General features: G+C 41.4%; 1 protein-coding gene across 1 annotated transcript in view; it reads right to left on the bottom strand.

Moving 5' to 3' along the window:
- Nucleotides 1–22988, bottom strand: part of CACNA1D (calcium voltage-gated channel subunit alpha1 D) — a 5051180-nt gene that overhangs the window by 1983198 nt on the left and 3044994 nt on the right. The window contains exon 26 of the mRNA XM_044077483.1: nt 11035–11181. Coding sequence (XP_043933418.1) covers nt 11035–11181 — 147 coding nt within the window. The remainder of the gene's footprint in view (nt 1–11034; nt 11182–22988) is intronic.

The raw sequence follows: 22988 nt of genomic DNA, 5'->3' as shown, positions 1-22988 counted from the left end.
TCCGGCTTAGAAAGTTTTTGAGGCAGTTCCGAAGCACCGGACGGCGCCGGGGAATGCCTCTTGGTCGCCTTAATCTTCTCTTTTTTGGAGGAATGAGATTTTGAGGAAGAAGAAGAACTGGCCAAGTCTTCCTCGAAGGAAGGCTTGAGGAGACCTTTCAAAATTAGCTTGTTCTTCCACTATTGGAGAACTCTGGAACTGAAGGAATGGCAAAACAAACAAGTTTCCCGCAAATGAATTGCTCTGAGACAATAAACACAATTACTATGGCCATCCGTAATTGACATCATCTGGGAGAACTTTACACATTTTTTAAAACCCAAAGGTTTATGGCCTTTAACTTCTTTAGACATGATAACTGGTAAAGCAGAAAAACACAAGCACAATGAGGACTAGGTCCTCTAACTTAAACGGGCCTAGCCCTTACCACACTACCACACACACACACACACACACACACACACCACACACACACACACGAGGACTTGGTCCTCTAACGGGCCTAGCCCTGGGAAAAGAGAAAAGGACAGAGAACTAGGTCCTCTAACTTAAACGGAACTAGGTAGAAAGAATAAGACTTAGAAGGTCAGAAACTATCAAGTACACTGCACATACACAAATTTGGAATAACTAAATGTCCAACTTTCTCAATGATAAAGCTATGCTCAAAACACTAAGCGTGGAAACAAAAAGGGTCGGAATTATCAAAAGACCCTGCACACACGCTGGAAGACCAAATATCTAAGTAACTAACTATCTAAATTCCTAACTCACTAATAACAAGAAACACTGCACACAATATACTGCAAAATAAGCGCAAATGTGCACGATAATAAGAAAAAGACTAGCACACAGGATACCAAACGAGAACAACAAGGGCCAACGGCCAACCAGTTCTCAACAACTAAGTAATTTAAAGTAAAAAAACACTTCAACAGGTCTGAAAACTACTCCAATACTACTAAACTCTATCTGGAACAAGATAAATTGCTAAAGTTAAACAGTAATATAATAATAATAGAAAAAGTTTAAACTTAGCCATGGCCAAGCAAGAAGCACATCTGAACTCGTACATGTGACAAATGAGATCTGGGGTTTGTACTGGTGCACTATGGGATACCTACCTAGTAACGATCAAACTAGAAGACTTTGACCTTTGTAATAGGCCAAGTCGGAGCCGAGGATCGGCTCAGAACCCATATGTAAGAATGAAGGCGAGATAGGACTACAGAACATCTTCTTTTTCTTTACAGATTTGTTTAGTCTGCTGAGGTCCAATATAGGTCTCCAGTCCCCTGTCTTTTTAGGAACTAAAAAGAATATCGAGTAAGTTCCAGATCCTGTCTGGTTTGCTGGGATTGGTTGGATGACTCTTTTTCTTAGCAACGTCTGGACCTCTACTGTTGCTTGTTCCCTGTAACTGGGTGGAACATCCTGGATTTTCCTTGTCGGTTGAGGGGGTGTGGTGAAAGGGATGAAGTATCCTCTGGAAATGATACTTTGTACCCAGTTGTCATTTGTTATTTTGAGCCAGGCATCTGGGAACAAAGATAAGTGACCCCCCCGACTGCCTCCAGAGCAGGACAGTCGGGTGTCCTTTCAGGAGTGCTGGTAGGGCTTTCCAAAGAAGTGATCTCTGTCACCCTGGTGTTGCGGACCCCCTCTGCAGCGAGGGTGGCATCTTCCACTATTGCCCCCTCCTCTGCCCCTGGAGGGGGGTTCACCACGTGTGTCCTGAAAGGCTCCTTGGGATTTTCGGAACCACATTTTCCCTCCCCTTTGACCCTTGGGGTAGGGTATGGCAGGGGTGGAAAAACTGACCCCGACGGCAGACAGAGTCTTTCCGCCCTGCTCACACCTGGTTAAGGTTTCCTTGACTTTAGGCCCGAAAAGGGACAAGTCATCAAAGGGGGTATTCACAGAGGATGACTTGAAGGGCTCCATGAAGAACATAACCGCATCCAGGAGTGTCTCCTAAGAGCAGCTCCTGTACCTGCTGCCCTGCTCATTCCATCAGCTGCATATGAAATGAGGCGCATGGACGGGTTCACTATAGAAGTGAGGGTAGCAAGCTGGATGGCAACTTTGTCTGTAGCTCCTGCAGCTACTGTATCCTGAAGAGTATCTCCCAGCTCTTTAAGGAGATCTCTTTGCAGTCTGGTAAAATGGGTTAAATAGTTAAGTGAATGAAGAGCAAAGGTCGCTGAACTAAACATGCGCTTCCCATATCTATCCATGATCCTGGAGTCTCTGTTAGAAGGATGGATAGACGAGGAAGTTTCAGACATTTCCTTTTTGGTGGCTGCCGCCACCACCATGGCATCAACTGGCACACCTTTTGTCAAGAAGGATTTATCTAGGGGGGCAGATATGAACTTATTAGGCCTCCTAGGGACAGGCTCCATAGTATCCGAAGACTCCCAAGCCCTTCGTGAGACCAGCTGCATCAGCTCATCTCGAAGGGTGCAGACACCCAAGAGGTGGAGGGCTGAGACCCAAAAGCCTTCAGGAGGACCAGCTTGTCCTCAATAGGGTTGGTGGACTGCCAGTTATCCCTCTCCCTAAGGATTTCCAGTATCTTAGCAAATTAGATATTCTCAGAGGGGGACCGTGCGGACCCTTCTGATTCATTCAAGTCAGTGTCAGATGTTAATGACTCCTGAGGGGAGTCCAAATGTTTCCTCTTACACACTCTCTTCCTGGGAACCTCATCAGTGGGAGCTTCTGAGGAGGTCTCAGAAGAGCATGGACCACACAATGGGGCTTCCTGAGGATCTGGGTCTCTGCGCTTAGCAAGGATCTGTGAAGCAGAAGCAGACACAGGCGCTTTAGGGGATGAAGAAGCCAGACCTGAAGTTGAGGATGTCTTGGGAGACATAACTCTCCTCATGGCTTTGAAGGCACCTCTGCTCCGATGTGAAGGGACCGACAGACCTGAGGAAACCGTCGATACCCCTCGCACCGGCACAGTGGGCTCCGAGCCCAAGGTAGGAGCTGAGCTCTTCCAAGCTGAAGCCCCGAGAGGCAAAGTTGGAACCGGCAAGTCAGTTTGACTATCCTCCCCAGACCCGACCAAACAGTGTCAGCTCCTAGAGTCCTCGATTGGCGCCAAGGACATCAGAGTGAATGGAGCCGAAAACACTGGAGCAGGCATCGGCTCTGAAGGCTCCACAATTAGCAGGTCCAACTCCTCTGGCTCCAAAGGACCGGTACGGTTTGGAGGAGGAAGATATACAGCTGGCATAAGGGTCTTCGGTTCCGAAGCCGCCTGGGTTGGAGCTGATAACAATTTGGCAAAGGCAGGTGCCTGTAAAAGGTTCTGCACCACCTGATCCACATCTAAATCAGATAGGCTTACAGAAGATCGATATGATCGGACTGATGGTACCGAATGGAGAAGAGGCGATTTAGGAGTTTCGGATACCGGTTCCAGGACCGGGGACCGGTTCCGAAAAGAGAAGACAGTCGGCTCCAAGACCTGTGGAGCTGATGTCACAGACTCTCTAGATATTTTCGATTTTTTTGATTCTTTTGATTCTCCAGAGGTCTTGGAGCACTTTGAGGACTTACTAGATCCATCCTGGTCACTCAAAGCCTCCTGGAAAGAAGGTTTCAACAAACCCCTATCATTAAGCTTTCTTTTTCTCTCTTGCAGAACTCTAGAGGAAAAAGAATGACATATAGAGCATGTTTCTTGAAGGTGCAAGGCACCCAAGCAGTAGACACAATTTACATGGCAGTCAGTAACTGACATTTTCTGCCCACATTTAGGGCATTTTTTAAAACATGACTTAGGGTGTTTTCCTTTTTCATCAGCCATGATAGAAATGGACACACCCAACAACAGCAATGTCAATTAGCCTTCTAATAATAGGCTAACTATAAGCACTAATAAGCCTTTTAATAAAAAACAGACTATCAGCATAAACACACACAAGTCTTTTTAAACTAAGGCTAACTATCACTACTAATGAGCCTTATAAAAACAGGCTAAATATATGGACACAAGTCTAAAGTTAAACCTAACAAGCACACACACACACAGAATTTTAACAAGTAAATTCACACTAAGTAATTCACACAATAGTATTTTAACAATATATGTGACAAAGGGTCACTGAATACAGAAATTTTTAGTCAAAGTAGTTAAATAGGCCTATAAGAAAAACGAGGCCAAATATACAGCTAAGAAACACGACACAAGGAAGGGAACTCTGTAGATAAAGTTTTAAGAGCTTATCTAACCTAAATATCTATCTATTATAGTGAAAACAAACAACAATATTAGTAAAATAGTGAAGTATTTAAAGTTTACTGGCCTGAGCTATCAGGAACCTCCGATCAATTGCAGCGGCAAACTAGATCTGAGGTAACTCAGGGTGCATCATGGGATAGGGACTTGGCCTCGAGCTGCTTGAAATCCTCGAGCTTTGCAGTAGGTGCTGACTCGGAGCCGAGGGATCAGCTCTGAACCCATCAGTAAAGAATGAACGGCGAGATAGAACAACTTCACATAAAGATATTTCAAAAATAGAATTTACGACCATCTATATAATATTAAGAGGAAGGATAGTAACAATGCTCTGTACAGACATATTGAGAGATGCTGGAGAAATCACAATTTTAAGTTTGTTATATTGGAGCAAGTTAGTTTTAACCCAAGAGGGGGTAATATAAAGGCAATATTGGAGCAAAAAGAGGTGAAGTGGAAGTTGCTCCTCGATGCCACAACCCCCGGTTTAAATGATAACATCCCTATTAAGCCGGTTTTGCAGGCACGTGCATGAAGTGGCAAATCTGTCTGGACATATGGGCTTCATCAATTTTATTTAATTTCATCATTACAAAAATCTCCTAACAGTTACTGGAACATAATTAACTAATATTTTATTGATAAGGAATATAACATCACATTTATTGTAAGTTATGTAATGGTTGAAATATAATGTATTAATGTATATGATTATGTGTGGAATTAAGTGGTGGTGCATTGCTTTAATAGATTTAGGAAGTTTTTTATTGGTCTAATCCATTGGTGCCAAGTGAAATGTTATTTAAATCAATTATAGAGTATGCAACGTATTCTGATGAAGTCCACATTATGAGTGGATGAAAGCACTTAATCTGTTGCATGTAGAGACCGATTTTATTGTTTTTTTAGTTTGTATTAAAGTCTTTTTATATTTTGGTTGCCTGACCCTGTTTATTTTGAGGAACCTTGTGCTTTTGTGAGCGTTCATGTTCATCCCATTTCATGTCTAGTATTGTGTAACACTATGTGATATTGAATTTCTTCCTTTCTGTGTTTATGCTGTATATATGTTAAATCAATAAAAAATCCTTAAAAGAAATATAGGCATTACAAGGCAAAAAGAGAAAAATGGCTAGAAGAAAGCATGTTTAAGTTAAAAGGCTGTTAATCTTGGGTTGTTAAGGTGGGGGAATGGGGTGTAAATGTGCACAGATCATAATATATGTAGGGCTGTTTTTGTTTGCATAGGTGAATATATGGATTAAGATCCCTGGCTTAAGCTAATAAGACATTTTAAGTATAAATAAGTAAACAGGAGAATACTGAACTTAATGAAAGGTTTTCCTTTAGCAACAAATTTTCAGCATGGCTTCAGATGCCTGCAGCTCAGTGCTACATTTCTTTCTTATGTTTCCATGGAGACAAACTGATTATAGGGCGATAAAAAGCCATAACACTGGTTTCTTTGAGGTTAAAAGTTGATGTTTTTTGAAAGCATGCAAGGTGTTTTTGACATCTGGGAGGACAACAAAGATAAAACAAGAACAGGCAGCTATTGGTGTAAGTAGGAGTACAGGAAGTAATGTGCCTTAGCATGGATAATCTTAACTTCAGATCAGATAATACGTGTGCATGCAGCACTGCTCCTATTAGGAGAGTTAAACTTCATTATTTTAAGATAGACACATTTTTGTGTCTTTGTATTTAGTCAATAAGTTCTGGAAGTGTTCTGGGAGGCATGTTTGTTTTTTTGTTTGAGGGTTTTCATTAAAACAAAAAGGCTTGCAAAACATGACATACGTTTTGAGAAAACAATAAACAACTGTATAAAATATCAACACGCCAAACATTAAAGGGTGCATGTATCACAAAACCCGGAAACATTTATCTGAAAAAGCTGTCATATATGTGGAAATAACCTCTTATCATAATGGCAACACTTTCCACATATCTTGGAATATGAATGATCTCATACAATGGACAAAAAGGAAAGAGTATTGAATTATATTAAGAAATGTAGAGTGCAAATAACAATGGTGCAGGAGACACTTTTGGAAAGCAATGAGCATGTGACATTGATAAAGAAAGGATTTCAGGAAGAATATTCAGCAGAGTATCAGGGACAAAGAAAAAAAAAAGAGTGTTTATACTACTTGTTAGAGCAGCTCCAATAGTGAAAGAAGAGGGAAAAAAGATGAAAATGATAGATTTGTGGTATTAAGAGGCTACTGGCAAGACAGAAAGATTATATTAGCATGTATTTATATTTCACCCAAAACTGCTACTATGGAGCTTAAAAAATTGTGGAGAAATTATCGGCTTTCAGTGGGGAATATTACTTAGAGGTGGGGACTGGGATTTGATTTGTAACAGTAAGGATGTATCTGGGAGGCCAAGAAGGGAAATATAACAAAAGAAGATAGATTTCTGAAGAAATTTATAAAAATATTTGGGAAGAAAGATGTGAATTCACTAGTAGGAACATGGAAAGAATTTACATAGTATTCCCCAAGGTACAATAACTGAGATACACTAGACAGAAATTCCATTGCATATGAATATCTGCATTTAATTGAGAGCTTTGACACACATCCAATAACTAATTCAGATAATGTGCCAATAATAAGTAAGATAAAAAATGAAGTAAAATGAGATGCTGGCACTTCCCCACCTATCTGCTGGCAGTAGAGATTATTAGGGGGTTATTAGGGAGGACAGAAAGTTCTTCAGAAGTTAGTTAGTGAGTGGGATAAAATGATAGTGGAGTTTAAAAACAGGATAGAAGTAAAAGTAAGAGAGATACTTAAGAAGTAACAAGAATTATTTAGAGGGTTTGACAAAGGCTAAAGTACTGCAGAATAACGGGAATCTCAAAGAACAAGAAGATGCGCAAATGCAGCACGCTAAAGAGAAAAAAATGGAGCACCTGGATAACAAGCATGAGTTTGAGTTTAGAAAGATTGTTGTTAAGCAACTGTTTTTTTTAATAACAACTCCACAGCACAAAAACTTTTAGCGCAACAACTTAAGAAACAAAAAGTAGAAAGGGTTGTTGCTGCCAAATGTCGGGAGCCTATAACAAGAAAAAAATAACCAGAGATCTTGTAGAGGTATTAGAGATATTTTGGAAATTTTATGAAGATTTGTATACAACAGAGACTTGTGGAAATCAAGAAAAAGCACACATGGAAATATTTATAGAAGACTTAAATAAGCCAAGGTTAGAGGTGGATGACCCTCAACAATTAACAGCTACGAAAGAATGAGATGAGATAAAAACAGAGATTTGTAACCAATCTGCAGGAAAGTTTCCAGAAACTGATGGTATTCTGGTGGAAGTTTGGAAGCCGGAAGGAAGATCTTGTTTAACAGTATTTAAAAACAGGGAAAACACCGACGTCCTGGAAAAAAAGTTGTGGTTGCTGTAATACCCTGTAAAGAACCATCAGATCCAGCTTCATATTGGCCCATTTCAATTGTAAACTATGATTATAAAGTGTTTATGTTTATAGTGGCTAAAAGAACAACAAAGGTGTTGCCAAAATTGATAAATATGGATCAGTGTGGTTTTGTGGAGAGGAGGCATACATTTGAAAACAATAACACACTGGTGATCCAAAGGTAAGCAGAATATAAGAAAATACCACTCTTGTTGCTGGGTCTTGATGCACAGAAAGCATTTGACAAAGTAAGCTGGATTTTATGAGGAGGTCAATGGAAGCATTTACACTCTGTCATACAATAAAAAGACTAATTAGAAGGATACATGAGGGATCGGAGGCAAAAAACAAGGCGGGAGGGTTCCTCTCTGATAAGTTGTGTCCTCTTCCCCCTTTGTCATTTGCGATACATTTATAAACACTGGCAAAGAAAATAAGGGACCCAGAAATTCATGGATACAATTGTTACAGTAACTGAGAAAAGTTGCCTTTGTTTGCAGACAATATTATTTTGTACCGGATAAAACCAGAAAATGGCACCTCAGTGCTGTGGAACATTTTGAGACACTTTCCATTTTTTTTTGGGGGGGAGGTACACAATTAATGAAGATAAGACAAAGGCTATAGCTTTAAACTATGTACCCATAACAACATAAACACACTCTTTGACTTTCTTTTTTATATGACATATTCCTCTTTACTGGTAACTTATTTATTGCCAGCCTCCATAGCAAATCCAGACAATCTACTATCTTAGTACTTTAACAGCTTCAATCACTTCAGCTGGTAAAATTTCCCATGGATGTACATAATAATATTGTTTCATCACATTTATATAACACATCCTTCTATTTTTCTCCATATCATCAGTTTTTACTCCATGTTTGTATTTTTTCATGATAATTTTTATTTTTTTCATTTGCATATTCTTTTTCTCTTTTATTATTCTCATAATCTCCAAGATATTTTATACTTTTATTTAAACATTTTAAATATTAAATTCTCATTATTTTCCTTTACCCACTTTAATACTCTATACAAGTTTAAAGAAGCAGAATAAACAACTGGATTTAGTAACCACAATCCTCCCTTCGTCTTCACTTGTATACAACACACCTCTTTTCACTAGGTTTAATCTTTAACCCCTTATGAAAGAAAACACTTGATATATATGCTATTTTTCCATTAATACCAAATGCAACAGATAAACCTTTTTCATGAATGCTAATCTACACTTTCTCCACAAAAGACATATTTCTTATATTTCTTTTATCACACCTTTCCATTGCACATAACTACATCATTTTACTCAAATTTTATTCCTAGCAAAGACATTTTATTCATTGAAAAATTACACATGTACACCCATTTTCACCATTTCATCCAAAGTTCAATTCAAAGTAATTTCCATTTCCTTTAAACATCCATTCAAACAAACCAACATTTCCCACATCCATACTTTGTTCTTAGGAACTACAACTATATTGTCTGCATATGTTAAAACTATTGGTAACACCACCTTCATTTGCATCACATATCTAACATCTTTCATTTTATAAGCTACTTCACTGTCTATTGTATTCACTACCAATGTAAACAACATTCCAGTCATGGGACATCCTAGTCTTAATTACTACACTTCACTCATATTCTGTACTCAGCCACCCATTCACTAACACTCTCCCACTCTATTACTCTGATATACTGGTATGCACACACTCCTAATTCTATTACCTATCCCATACTTCTCCATAACACCTCACAAAGCATCATATACTACTGTATCAAATGCCTTGCCAATATAATGTACCATAAGTTATACATCCTCCCTTTTATTTATAGCATAATCCACAGCTTCACTCACAACCAATAATAACTGACGTCCCTTCCCTTTTATATCATATATACTTTCTTCCATAATATCCCTCATCCTTACTTCCATTCTCCTCTGTATTATTTCCATAACAAATTATAATCTGTGTTTAGTGAGATAGGTCATCAATTTTTTTACTACATTCTTTTCATCGTACTTGCATATACATTTTGATATCCTACTACATAACTCTTCATAAACAAACCCTTCTGTAACCATTCATTTATTCAATGTTTTCACAAAATACTCTCTTTGCTAGTCCATTCATTTCTTGTACATACCATACCATATACCATCTGGGTCTGACACTGAATCAACATTTATTTTCATAGGTACTTCCGCCAATTCACTAACAGCAATTTCTTTTTCAAATCTCTTCCTCACTTCAAGCCCTCCTGATTCCAAGAGACTCATTTACTTTAATCTCCATTAAGACAGCTAAATGATGTTCATTTGTATCATCCACTACACAGGAATCTTTATATCTGCATTCTGTATCAAACAACTTTTTCTCCAAATTCTCATTTTCCACCCACCTTCAAACTTTCCATAGCTTTCTCCCCTCTTCCTTGTTTCTGTAGGAGCCATCTGGCACCATCCAACAGCCCCCAAAAGCAGGGGAAGCTCCTTGATGCCCTAGGCAAATTTCCCCTAGTTCTACAAATTCTACCTCAGGTTTTCCCTGTAAAGAAGCCACCAGCCTAGTGGGATTAACACAGACAACAAAGAATAAATAAATAAATACTATATTACACTATACCATATTATATTACATACTGAACTTGTAAGCAGAGAGGATGCAAAGTCTTAACAGTGGAAACAAACCCACTGCTTGAATGAAGCCAACAACAGCCACGTTTTCAGTCCAATCTATTGGCCAGAATCACAAAGGTTACCACAAAGAATAACTCTAAGCTTGTGCTCTCTGTTCACTCAGAAAAGCTACTCTAACTGTACACATAGTGCACACTTTGTGGTAACCTTTACGAATTTGGCGTTATGCATTGGAATTCACAACAGATAAATAAAATAAGGTTCAATATTCTCTAACCCACCCAAATACTCTGAAACCAGATAGCTGAATACAAGAATAACATTATGTTTACAGACATATAACCTAAAGATCATTTTCCAGTGAATACTGTGGTTACAAAGTTAATAAATACCACATATACATATGCATGCACACACGACCACTCCAGGAAGATCTTTGACTTACACAGAAAACTACTAAATATTGCCAGCAAGTGAGCTGCAGGATGTTTTTCAATGTCTTTGTTGTAGAGTGTGCTACAGGGATGAGCTTGTAATTGTTGCATGACCTGCCTTATTTGGGAGGTAAACACAATTAAGTGCTTGTAAAGGGTGTTAAGAACTTTTAAGTATATCTCTTATGGTCCCTGTGATTACTTAACTAGTATCATTTCTATAGTCCTAACAATGACTACATAATGTTAAAAATAACTTACGCAGGCCAGCCTTCAAATGTGGATACTGTAAATAATGCCATCATTGCAGTCAGTACGTTGTCAAAGTTGAAATCACTATTAATCCAAATTCTTTCTTTGATCACTGGATGATTAACATCCCCATCTTTATAAATGATAAAAATTCCCCTGTGAAAAAAATAATAAATAATTTGTATGTCCAGCCACAGAAAGAATAATTAAAATTCCATACATGATGTGTTGTACATTTTCACAGAACAGATAAAATTTCTAAAGCAGCTCTACTAAGAACATGCAGCATAAACATTTCTACAGTCATCAAGTCAGTCTTCTGACCAGTGCTCATAAAAACATATTTGACATTGTGTCACAGTGGTTTACCTTTAAGTTAATGCATGCACCTGCAATGCAGGACAAAAACAAAGGAATAACTCACTTGATGCAAAATATATACACAAGAGTCGAAAGAAAAGGATAATTTATTTATTTAAAGTTTGTTTACCAGGAATGTCCAACTGGGCCAGGGAGAAATGCTCCAGATACCATGAATTGGAATGTGGGAGGAAACCGAAGCACCCAGAGGAAATCCACACAAACTCAGGGAGGCCATGCAGACTCCACACAGAAGGCACCCTAGCTGAGAATTTAACTGGAGAACCTCCTGCTGTGAGGTGACAACTCTAACTGCTGCACTACTGCGCCCCCCCAATAAGATAACTCAAACATGAGCTTGATAGATTGGACAGTGACAAACATGACAATTCGGTTCAAATGTATAAATATATAATGTGCTACACATTTCTGAAGTAATACAAGACCACAGCATCCAAACATAAAAATTAGTTGTTCTACAAAATATGCTTACTTTACATGTTGTTGATAAAGTATCACGATCTATTCCATTTGATGGCTAAACAAACTGCCTAATTCTTTACTTTTTTAAAGATCAATTCTGTGACTGCGACACATTCAAGAAATGTATCAAACTGCTTTCCCTGTTATGACTGTTGTAAGAAAATGTACAGGGATTAGTTTACCAGATCTTTTAATAAAATTGATTTTTCACTGCTTTCCATAATGTAATTTCTTCTTGAGTTACTTTATGTTCTTTTATTTTAGAAAACAACATACCTGGAAAAACAGTTCTTGTTTATACTATTTTTTTACCTCTATATATACAGTGTCAGGTGTAGAAACCCAGTGATGTAAACATTGGATCTAGGTGATTTGGTGAATAGGCTAATCCTGATGTGACATTCTGACCCTACATCAAAATGGGAAAAGGGGGCGATGATAACATACATAATATGCAGTAGAATCCTCACAGATGCCACACAACTAATCAATTTTTAAATCTCCCATGCATCTCTGCAGTTCCCATAAATGCATTGTTAATGTTCTTCTTTCTTTGATACTGCCAGGTATTGTTCCATATAATTACAATTCATTCACTATAACAAGAAGTTACTCTTTCACTGTAACTCATTAGTGTCCTTAGTCTAGATAAATTGCCCAGTTTCTTAATGCTTTCAGTGTCCACTGGGAACTTCCAAGATAGCTGTACATTAAGCAGCAGGGTAATTACAGCTCTCCCTGTGTGGAAAGTGAAAAATAATTATAAAATCCAGTAAAAGTTATATTTTTGGGAAAAATTAAGTTACTGGCTAGTAAATACACTATCTGGATGCAGCAAAGAAGAAACCTGAAAAAAGTAAGAGTTCTTCAGTCAGAAATGGAGAAGAAAAAGCTCTGGATGATAAGGATCTTGCCACTCTTCAGCAAAAAGTAGTTCAAATTTCAGCTTTGGTACAGGAGATAGCTTTCAGTAATTTAGAGGAAAAAGTCAATCAAATGCACTCAGAGGTGTTTACAGTAAGTGATACACTGTATAAATATATACAATTAAATGGCAAAAGGCTGAAAACAATAAAAGAAAGTTTAAGTAGTTATTCAGATAAGCTAACAAAACTGCAGAAGTAAATGGACAAGATGAAGGAAGCAATGGATGACTATGAAGCTTCTCAAGAAGAACTGTTTAAAAAATAGAAGACTGAGCACACATAAGAGAATAGATACTCTACTATAACAGAGAAACTGAATGGAAAATACTGCATTCATTTTATGAAAGCACAAATACGCAACTGGACTGGTGTTCCACAGCAGGAATCATTCATTGAGAAAGCACACTGTATGCATGATCCAAACCTGGCCAAGAAAAACAGTTAAGTCATGTAATAGTAAAGATTCAATCACACTAGCAGAAAGAGCTGCCCTTTACTATATTCTGGTAGAAGGGAAAATATTAAAAAATGGGAGACACCAAAGCATTTGTGGAAAATGATTGTTCATTGTACACCAGGCAGAAGAGAAGTGAGTCTACCCTGGCAATCACAGGATGTCGACAGGCAGGAGCGAGAATCAGGTTCCTACATCCAGTTGTCTTTGGAGGACTAAAGAAATTTTTGGATGCAGCACAGGGTAAGGGGTTACTAAAGTGTAGCCAACAAGGTATGATCTAGCAAGCTGAATGGACTGTGCTTCTCATTGTTCTCACAATAACAAAACTCATAGAGGGCTTTGCCAATGAAACCTTTTCCACTGTTCTAAAGGAAAATGCTTCAGCAACCTAAGAAAAAAGTAAAAAAAAAACAAAAAAATAAAAAAAAGGCAAGGAGCTGACTATAAGAATCATGAGCGCCTTGCACTTGAACAAAGACTGGAGTTGAGAGGTCGAGATGATCAGGAAGTGCAGCAATAACTTTAAATTAAAAAAATAATGAAAGGAAGAAATTAAAAAAAATCAATCACGGTAGATTCAGTTCACAAATGTTAATTGTGGTTGTGCAAGTTGTGGCTAAAAAGAGACTTGAAGTTTGTTCACTGTGTAACTGGTGTGTGGACTCTAAAGCATACACCCCCTTTCATGCCATTAATGTTTAAAAGCACACTGAAGGGACTGAAGAAGTAGCTGTGAGTTAAAAAAAAGTTTTACCCTTAGTATTTTTGTAAAAAAAAAAAACTTTATTGTGTAAATTGCATGTTATACTGTAAAGCAGTCCTTTATATTACTGCAGTCAGAGGTTTTTAGATGTAATGTATAGGAGTTTTCTCCATGACTGCATATGCTAGTGATACCAAAGAAAAATATTTTTTCTTACCTGGAATGTATCTATACTTTAAACTGTAACAAAATAAGAAAAACAGGAAAAAAGCAAGTTAACATTAATCTAATGTTGTGATACCAGGCTGCTGGGGGATATAAAAGTATAGTGATCATGTTGTAAGTAGAAATAAAAGGAAGTTATGTACTCACCATAACGTTCCATCTGAGTAGGTACTTCATTTGTCTGCAACCTGTGGGTATCGGATCCGATCTCGGATCCGAGCCGGCAGCTTTCCAAGCTACAAGATCCAAGCTCCTAGCTCCTCCCCCTACCCATAATCCCCTGCTATGTGCTACATTACCTCAGATCGAATTTTTTTGCCTCTTACACAACTCCTACCTTCGATAGAGGAAGTAACACCAGATAACTGTCCTAAAGCAGAACAAAGATTTCTTTGGTGATCAGGAATCCAGAAAGGTTCGGGGGATGGCAGGGGGGGTCGGTTGCAGACAAATAAAGTACCTACTCAGATGGAACGTATGCAATTTGTATTCTCCTCTATTCTGAAAATTTGGGAAGAACACGGGTAAGTTTATTGATTGATTGATATTTGACTCCGAAGCCACCTTAGGTAATAATGACGTTTTAGTCCTGAGGAACACTCTATCCTTGTGAAAAATGAGATAAGGATGCTTCATACATAAAGCTTGAAGTTCTGACACCCTTTTGGCTGAAGTAATGGCCACCAAAAAGGCTGTTTTCCAGGACAAGAATTTTAATGGAATCGAAGCTGCGGGTTCAAAGGGAGGGCCTGTCAAGGCTTGTAAGACTAAGGTCAAATCCCATGGAGGCACCACCACTTTCACCAGAGGCTTCAAGAGGAAAACGCCCCGCAAGAAGGTTTTACATAATTTTGTAGAAGCCAAAGATCCTAGTCAGTCTCCCACATGGAAATGGGAGATGGCTGCCAATTGCACTTTAACTGTAGAAGCACTTTCTCCTTGTCTAAATATCAGCGACAGGAAGTCTAGAATAGTAGGAATAGGAACTGTAAATGGATCCAGGCCTCTATCTTTAGCCCAGACAGAGAAACGTTTCCATTTGCTGTAGTAAATCTTCCTAGTAGTCGGCTTATGTGCTGCGACTAGAATGGCCTTAACAGGAGATGAGATACCGGGAGTCCTAGCCATCAGTGGAACTGGAGCAACCAAGCCGCAAGCTTGAGGTTCACCAGGTTTGGGGGTTGGTATCTCGCCGGATGCGAAATCAGGTCTGGAATGGGATCCAGTATCCATGGCGGAGATACACTGCGAGACCGCAGGTAAGTGAACCAGATCTGGCGAGGCCAGAATGGGGCTATGAGGATAACTCTGCTCCCCAACTGACGGGCTTTCTGTATGAACTTGGTCATGAGCGGAAGGGGGGGATAAGCATAAAGTAGACCGGGCAGCCAAGCATGGACTAGAGCATCTCTGGGATTCTCCCCTTCAGGGGGAAGTATTGCGAAGTACTCACTGCATTTTGTGTTTAAGGGAGAAGCAAAAAGATCGCAGCAAGGCCAACCCCATTTGCGGAAGATCTGCTTCGCAACTGATGGATTGAGAGACCACTCGTATGGAGTGAGAATCACTCTGCTCAGTTTGTCTGCCAAAATGTTGGACCGACCCGGAATGTGCATTGCTACCAGAAAGCAGTTGGTGGATATCGCCCATTCCCACACTCTCATAGCCTCCCGGCAAAGTGGGTAGGATCTGGTTCCTCCTTGCTTGTTTATGTACCAGACAACTGACATGTTGTCTGTCTGGATTGCAATAGTCCCCAGAGGTAGAAGGTTGTGGAGAGCTTGCAACGCTAGAAGCACCGCCCTCATCTCTAGGACATTGATATGCAAAGCGGTCTCCAGGGGAGTCCACGTGCCTTGCACGGTTCTGCCTGAACAATGGCCCCCCCACCTGAGGCAAGAAGCGTCCATGGTCAGCGTGGCTTGGGGGGGGGGACAACAAAAAGCCTCCCTTCCCTCAGCTCTGGGGCGTGGAGCCACCAAAGAAGGGAGTGCCTGCAAACTCTGCTCAGAGGAATCGGAGTATTCAACGGATGGAGTAGCAGGGACCACTGAACTTGTAGGGTCCACTGCAGAATCTTCATTCGCAGACGCGCGTGAAGGGCGAGACTGATCGCTGCTGCCATAGATCCTAGTGCCCTCAGAACTAATTCCGCCTCTGGGGCCGGACTTTGAAGAAGAATTAGCACCTGACATGACAAGCTGTTTAGCCTGTCCGCAGTTAGCATAGCTCGGGAAATGCGGGTATCTAACTTGGCCCCTATGAACTCCAGGACCTGTACGGGGCAAAGAGAGGATTTCTGGAGGTTTACAGAGATGCCTAAGCTCTGGGCAAGGGTCAGAGCATAATCTCTTGCCCCGCAGAGCTGATGCCTGTTGGTGGCAGTAAGGAGCCAGTCATCTAGGTACGGGAAGACCTGAATGCCCTGAAGTCTCAGGTGGGCTGCAACCACTGCCATGACCTTAGTGAACACCCTGGGGGCTGAGGTGAGGCCGAACGGGAGAACCCTGAACTGGTAATGACTGGCTCCCAGCCGGAAGCGGAGAAACCTTCTGGATTGTCTGTCCATCAAGATGTGGTAGTATGCATCCTTGAGGTCTACAGAGCACATCCAGTCGTTCTGCCGCAGAAGGGGGAGAATAGATTGGAGGATGACCATCCGGAATTTTTCTTTGGGAATGAACAGGTTCAAAGCGGAGAGGTCTAGAATGGGTCTTAGGTCCCCCGTCTTTTTTGGCACTAAAAAGAACCTGGAGTAATAACCCAATCCGGACTGGTCTGGGGGGACGGGCTGGATGGCTCTTTTTTCTAGCAACTTCAGGACTTCTGAAGCTGCTGCCTCCCTTCGATCGGATGGAACATCGAGGAGGTGTCTGGTCAAGGGAGGGTGGTTTATGAAGGGGATGGTATAACCTCTGGATATGATGCGGAGCACCCGTCGATCTGTCGTAATGGACTCCCAGTTTGACAGGTGCTCCGACAACCGCCCCCCAACTGCCTCCAGAGGGGGACAGCCGGGTAAGCCCTCAGGGCTGCTGCGCGGGTCTATCCGGGAAGGGTTCCCTGGACCCGAAGTTAAGCGGTCCCCCTCTGCCTCTGGGCCGGCGTCCTCCTTGTCCTCCTCTACCTCTAGAGGATGAGGGGTCCGAAGCTGGATGGGATTGCTGGGACTTACGGAACCACAGCTTCTTTTGTCCCCTCTGATTCCTAGAAAAGGATCGTTGGGGATTAGAGAAGTGGACCCCGATGGCAGACAGCGTCTTCCCATCCTTCTCGCTTTGGACCAGCGTCTCGCGAACGGTCTTGCCGAAGAGTGAAGATCCGTCAAAGGGTGCATTCGCGAAGGACACCTTGAAGGGATCCGCGAAATCGCAAAGATGGAGCCAGGAGTGACGTCACAAGACGACCCCGGCTCCGCTGGCCCTAGCGGCTCCCTCCGTGGCATGGGAGAGTAGACGCATGGACGTGTTAGAGATGGATTTCAGAGTGGCCATACGAGTCGAGAACACTTTTTTGTCCTCGACTGACATGGACTCCGGGGGGGCTGCAGCGTATTCCTTAATTAAGTCTCGTTGCAGCCTAATGGTATGTGCCATATAGTTCATCGCCCTTACAGAAAAGGTCGCTGAACTAAACATCCGCTTCCCAATGCGGTCGAGTGCCCGAGATTCCTTATCTGGCGGGTGAACCAAAGAACTCTCCTGCGCGAGTTCTCTCTTGGTGGCAGCCGCCACTAACATGGCATCCAAGGGGGTTCCCTTGGCCCAAGACAGTCTATCCACTGGGGGGCTAAGGATCTTGTCGGGTCGCTTCGGGATAGGCTCCACGGTGTCGGGCTCCTTCCACGCCCCGGTAGTAATGAGGTCTACCAGGGGATCAGCCGGAGGGGACACCCAGGAGGTAGAAGGGCCTGCCTCAAATGCATCCAGGAACACGGATTCATCCACGGAAGGTTTTTGGGCAGACCACCCCCCTCTAATACGCAACATTTCCATGATGTCTCCGAAGGAGACATCCTCGGGGGGTGACCTTGGGGAACCTTTCCCTTCATCTAAATCCATGTCGGTTGTAACGGACTCGGGGGAGTCCAGGTGCCTCCTCTTGCACCAACGTTTACGAGGGACCTCCTCGGTGGGACTGTCCGAAGAGGGCTCGTCAACGGGGTCCTGTTCCTCCAAGGGAACCAACTGGAGGGCTTGAGCAGTCTGTCCCGATGGTCGGATGATGGAGGACAGACCCACATGCAGCGGGGGTACAGGAGGATCCAACGCCCAAACCGGGGACCTGGAGGTCCTCAACAGTACCCTCTCCACAACCTCAAAAGCCGAAGGAGAGCTACTCTCGCCAGGCTCCGAGAGCAATCTCCTCGGCTCCGAGGTAGGGATCGGGGTCGGAGCCGAGAGAGAGGTGTGCTCCGAACCCAACGGAGCCAAAGACACTCCAGCTCCCCCAGATCCGATGCTCAGCCCTCGGCCCCGAGAGCTCGGATCCGACAGACTCGAAGGCACAGTCGGCGTCGAAGCGACCGGAGCTATTGGCGCCGACGAATCTCCGGTTCCGAAAGGGCCCGGATCCGATAACTCCGAGAACCGAAAACGGGTCGGAGAAGGAGTAATTGGAGCAAACATGGGAGCCGCGCTCCCGCCCAGAGGGGGGGGGAGGCAAGAGCACCCCCAGCTGCATTTGGGTCTGGATGAATCAGCGCATCATCCGATCCATATCTGCTTCAGTGAGGCTTCTGGTTGATCTTGAAGAAGTCGTCGAGGTGGGTCGGGAGGGCCGCCTCGACGACCTCGAGGGAGACCGATCCTCCTCCTCCAGCTCCGGAGAAAAATGAGGTGAACAGAGCCGAGAGGGGGAGGATCCGGAGACCCTCAAGGGAGACCTAGCCAGTTTAGACGGCGGGTCTGAGGGTTGAGTCTCAGCCCGCCTTTTGTGGGACTTATGTCCCTTGTCCTTATGCCTTTTCTCCACCGTAGTGGAGGTACCTGAATCCCCCGAACTCACAACCAAAGAGGGAGGTTGAGTCCCAGGTTGAGTCGGGGGCACAAAAGGCACGAGGGCTGCCGAGACAGCCTGTGCCTGAGAGGGGGAGGAAGAAGAAGCCGATTCCTGAGGCAACAAGCCCGCCAGGATCAGCTTGTTCTTCCTGTCCCTGATAGCTCGGGGATTAAAGGCCGCGCAGATTGTGCAGGCCGATGACAAGTGGGCCGCCCCCAAGCATAAAACGCACTGAGTGTGGCCATCCGCCGGAGAAAGCTTATGGCCACACTCACTACACTTCGAGAACACCACCTTAGGCCCTTCAGCCATAACACCACTCACACCAAGAACACACCCAAACACTAAGAGGGGGGAGGGTGAAAGGCGGGAACTACCAGAAAACTAGTTAGAAAAGGGGAACAAAGATATCTAACTAAACTACACTATAGATAACTAACCCAGAAAACTACACACTCTCACAACTAGAAAAATTTTTTTTTTTTTTTTTTTGACAGAAAAAGAAAAAGGTTCAATCTCACCAAAACCAAGGAGCTCTTCAAAAGTAGCTGCTTCAGCCGCGGCAAAACATGATCTGAGGTAATGTAGCACATAGCAGGGGATTATGGGTAGGGGGAGGAGCTAGGAGCTCAGATCTTGTAGCTTGGAAAGCTGCCGGCTCGGATCCGAGATAGGATCCGATACCCACAGGTTGCAGAGCAAATGAAGTAACTACTTCTGATTATATAATTTTGTAGGTGTCTAGCGTAAAGTCTACAGTTTAAGTTACAGACAAGGAATTTTGCAAGTGGATACACTTGAAAAACACGAGAAAGTGAAGAAAATCATGAAACAAAGTCTTTTTTGCACTTGCAAAGTTACCTGTTTATTTTTCCCCTACTATTTTCTAAGCTGAAAACAAGGAACAAGCACAATTATGAGTGAAATGATCAGTCTGATCAGTGTACTCTTTGAATCTGCAAAGTTGCTAGCTGTTTTTCTTCTTTCCTTCTTCATTTATCAAATGCTATTAGAGACTATTAGTTTGCAGGAGAAAAATTATTTATATATTGATGTATTTATTTACTTATTTGTCTTTGTTGACAAAGTCCGACTGGGCAAGGTCTATTTTCAACAGACACCTAAGGAGAAAAGCTCCATCACAGTACATTTATATTTATAAGTGAATTTCAGACAGTTCTCAGAAAAACAATGGTTAGATTTCTCATAAAGAAAGAAACATAATTATAAGACAGGTATATACAGTAACATATTTACATCAACAATTACATTATACAGTTCTTGCAGCTCTAAAATCTTGCAGGAAGTAAATGGATCGATACTGTAGAAGGGAAAACGTAAACAAAATTAGTAATCTTACATTTCAATAAAGAAAGGTTTGCAAGGAGTTCAAGATAAGTAATGAAGTAAGTTAAAAAATTATGTAGGAAGGGAGATTTTAGTATTGTATAGGCTTGTAAAGAGTTCAAGAGACATAATGAAGTAAGTTCTAAAATTATGCAGAAAGGGATGGGAGACATTGATAGTGTATAGAATAGTGGCAATAGCATGTGACTGAAAGAGCATGGTATAGGTTTAGTTCTTTTTAGGCTGCCTATTCCAAATTGGTGTATCTAGAATGTTTTAACTCAAGTATACAAGGGATGCATTAGAGGGGTACAGAGGTGGATGGGGGTAGTTAGAAAAAGATAAAGATGAGAGGTGGTGTTTAACGTGGGTTGAAAAGGAGTGTACGGATTTGAGTGCAGAAGGGAATGTTTTTAGGGGTGTAGTGAACTAGTAGAGGAGGGCAAAAGTTAGTGATAAGCAACAAGAAGTTTGTGAATTCACTAAAGGAGTCAACCTGGTAATGAACGTGAGCATGACCAGGATTGTGTAAGGTATTGCTTGAGCAGGATTTTATAGCTTGGAAGTTTGTTACTCATTCTTACCTATGTAGGGATGATGTTCTAAAGTCTGGATATGTAACTGGGTATACTGTGTTCCCTGATGAATTATTTGCTTTAGTAGTGCTTAGTAGAAATGTATCACCGGAATGAAGGACCCTTGTGGGGGTGTTGGTCAATAATATGTTTTTTTTTTGAATGCAGGGCATTTTTCAGGATAATACAGTGGATATAAAAAGTTTACACACCCCTGTTAAAATGCCAGGTTTTTGTGATCTAAAAAAATGAGACCATAATAAATCATTTCAAAACTTTTCCCACCTTTAATGTGACCTATAATCTGTACAATTCAATTGAAAAACAAACAAATCTGTTAGGGGTAAAAAATATAAAAAATAAAAAACATACAATATGCTGGTTGCATAAGTGTGCACACGTGGCACTTCACAAAGTGTTTTCCTATTGTTGATTTTGAGTTGTGATACAAGTAGTTCTGCATTATAAAACCGTGGTATCTCTCTCTTTTTTAATTTCTCCAAGTCTTTTTGGTTTCTAATACTATGATGGGAATGGACCCCATTCCAAAGTCAAAGTATGATTAAAGTACATGAAATTAGTATTGTTTCAATTTTTGATGTTAGCCAGAAGTGCTCTTCGCAGTTCCCGCAATGTGCCCAGTAATGACTCCTGCAATTCATGTGGAGTTACATGTATCAGTAACATATCTAAGTATGACTGCAAATTCTTTTTTATAAGACCCATTGCTCCTACTACTATTGGAACTATCTGGGTATCCTTCTTCTACATTGCCCTCATTTCTACCTGCAAATCCTGTTATTTTATGACTTTGTCTCGCTCTTTACTTAAGACACTGTAGTCAATAGGTGCAGTAATTTCAATGATCTATGCTACTTTTGTCTTCTTTTCATGGACTACTACATCTGTTTTTCTCAAGTCTATTTTATAAACTGTTGGTAATGGAAAGATGTGGCAGATGCTAGGAGATAAATCTCTCCTTCCAGCATGCCCTATTTAAGTCACAGGCCATATTAAGGTCCCTGAAACAGGTAGCCCTAATCCCATTTGATTTACTGATATGCAGCAAGTTTATTAGGTTTGGGTCTTGGATTGCTCTGTAGGCCAGGCATAAGTCTCCCCTAAGACGTCTATACAACATGTAGTATACTGACAGGGGCTTTAGTCTGTCTGTGCAAGACACATGCTACAGCTTCTTGATTTTCTTTGTTAGAAACCTTTGAGTTGTGCGACTGTTTCCAATTCTGTTCTACAAAACCTACATTTGTCTTTCTCCCACATGTTCAGTGGACTTTGTAAACCAATGTGTATGTAGTCCACTATCTTGGCCCGTCAATATTAACCCTTCCTCTTTTGGTTTAAATTCACCTCTCCTTAACCATTCCTGCATTCAGTCTTGATTAACATGAAATTGTCCCAAGAGTTTTCTATACTTGCAACTACATTTATGCATTTTCCACATATTTTGCCTTCTCATCTGATCCTTCGCCTTATACCCTTTCTTTTGTTTTTTGGCACATTCAGTTGCTGCCTGATTTTTATCAAATTTTGGTTTGATTTCCATTCCTGCTTGACACAGATATGCTTATTCTAAACTATGCAGAAAAGTCATCTTAAACTTATTCTCCTCATGTTTCAAAACTTTCACTACATTTTGATCTTGTGAGGTCAACAGATATGTAAGCAGTCCCACGATTACAGATCGATACATGTAATCAATTTCAAGGAGGCCCATACTTCCTTCAGAATAGAGAATATATAATCTTGGTATGCTCTGATTTATATATAAATCACCTGATGAGCATGAAGGATCCCTCGTGTTTTCCTGTCCAATGTATCCAACACCTTTTGGGGCCAGTCACTCACTCCAAAACTGTAAGTTAGGA

The sequence above is a fragment of the Protopterus annectens genome, chromosome 7.part0, assembly GCF_019279795.1.
Source record: "Protopterus annectens isolate FY-2018-M chromosome 7.part0, PAN1.0, whole genome shotgun sequence".
Classification (NCBI taxonomy): domain Eukaryota; kingdom Metazoa; phylum Chordata; order Ceratodontiformes; family Protopteridae; genus Protopterus; species Protopterus annectens.
Note: the sequence above shows the minus strand (reverse complement) of the source record. Positions and strands in the feature narration are given on the sequence as shown.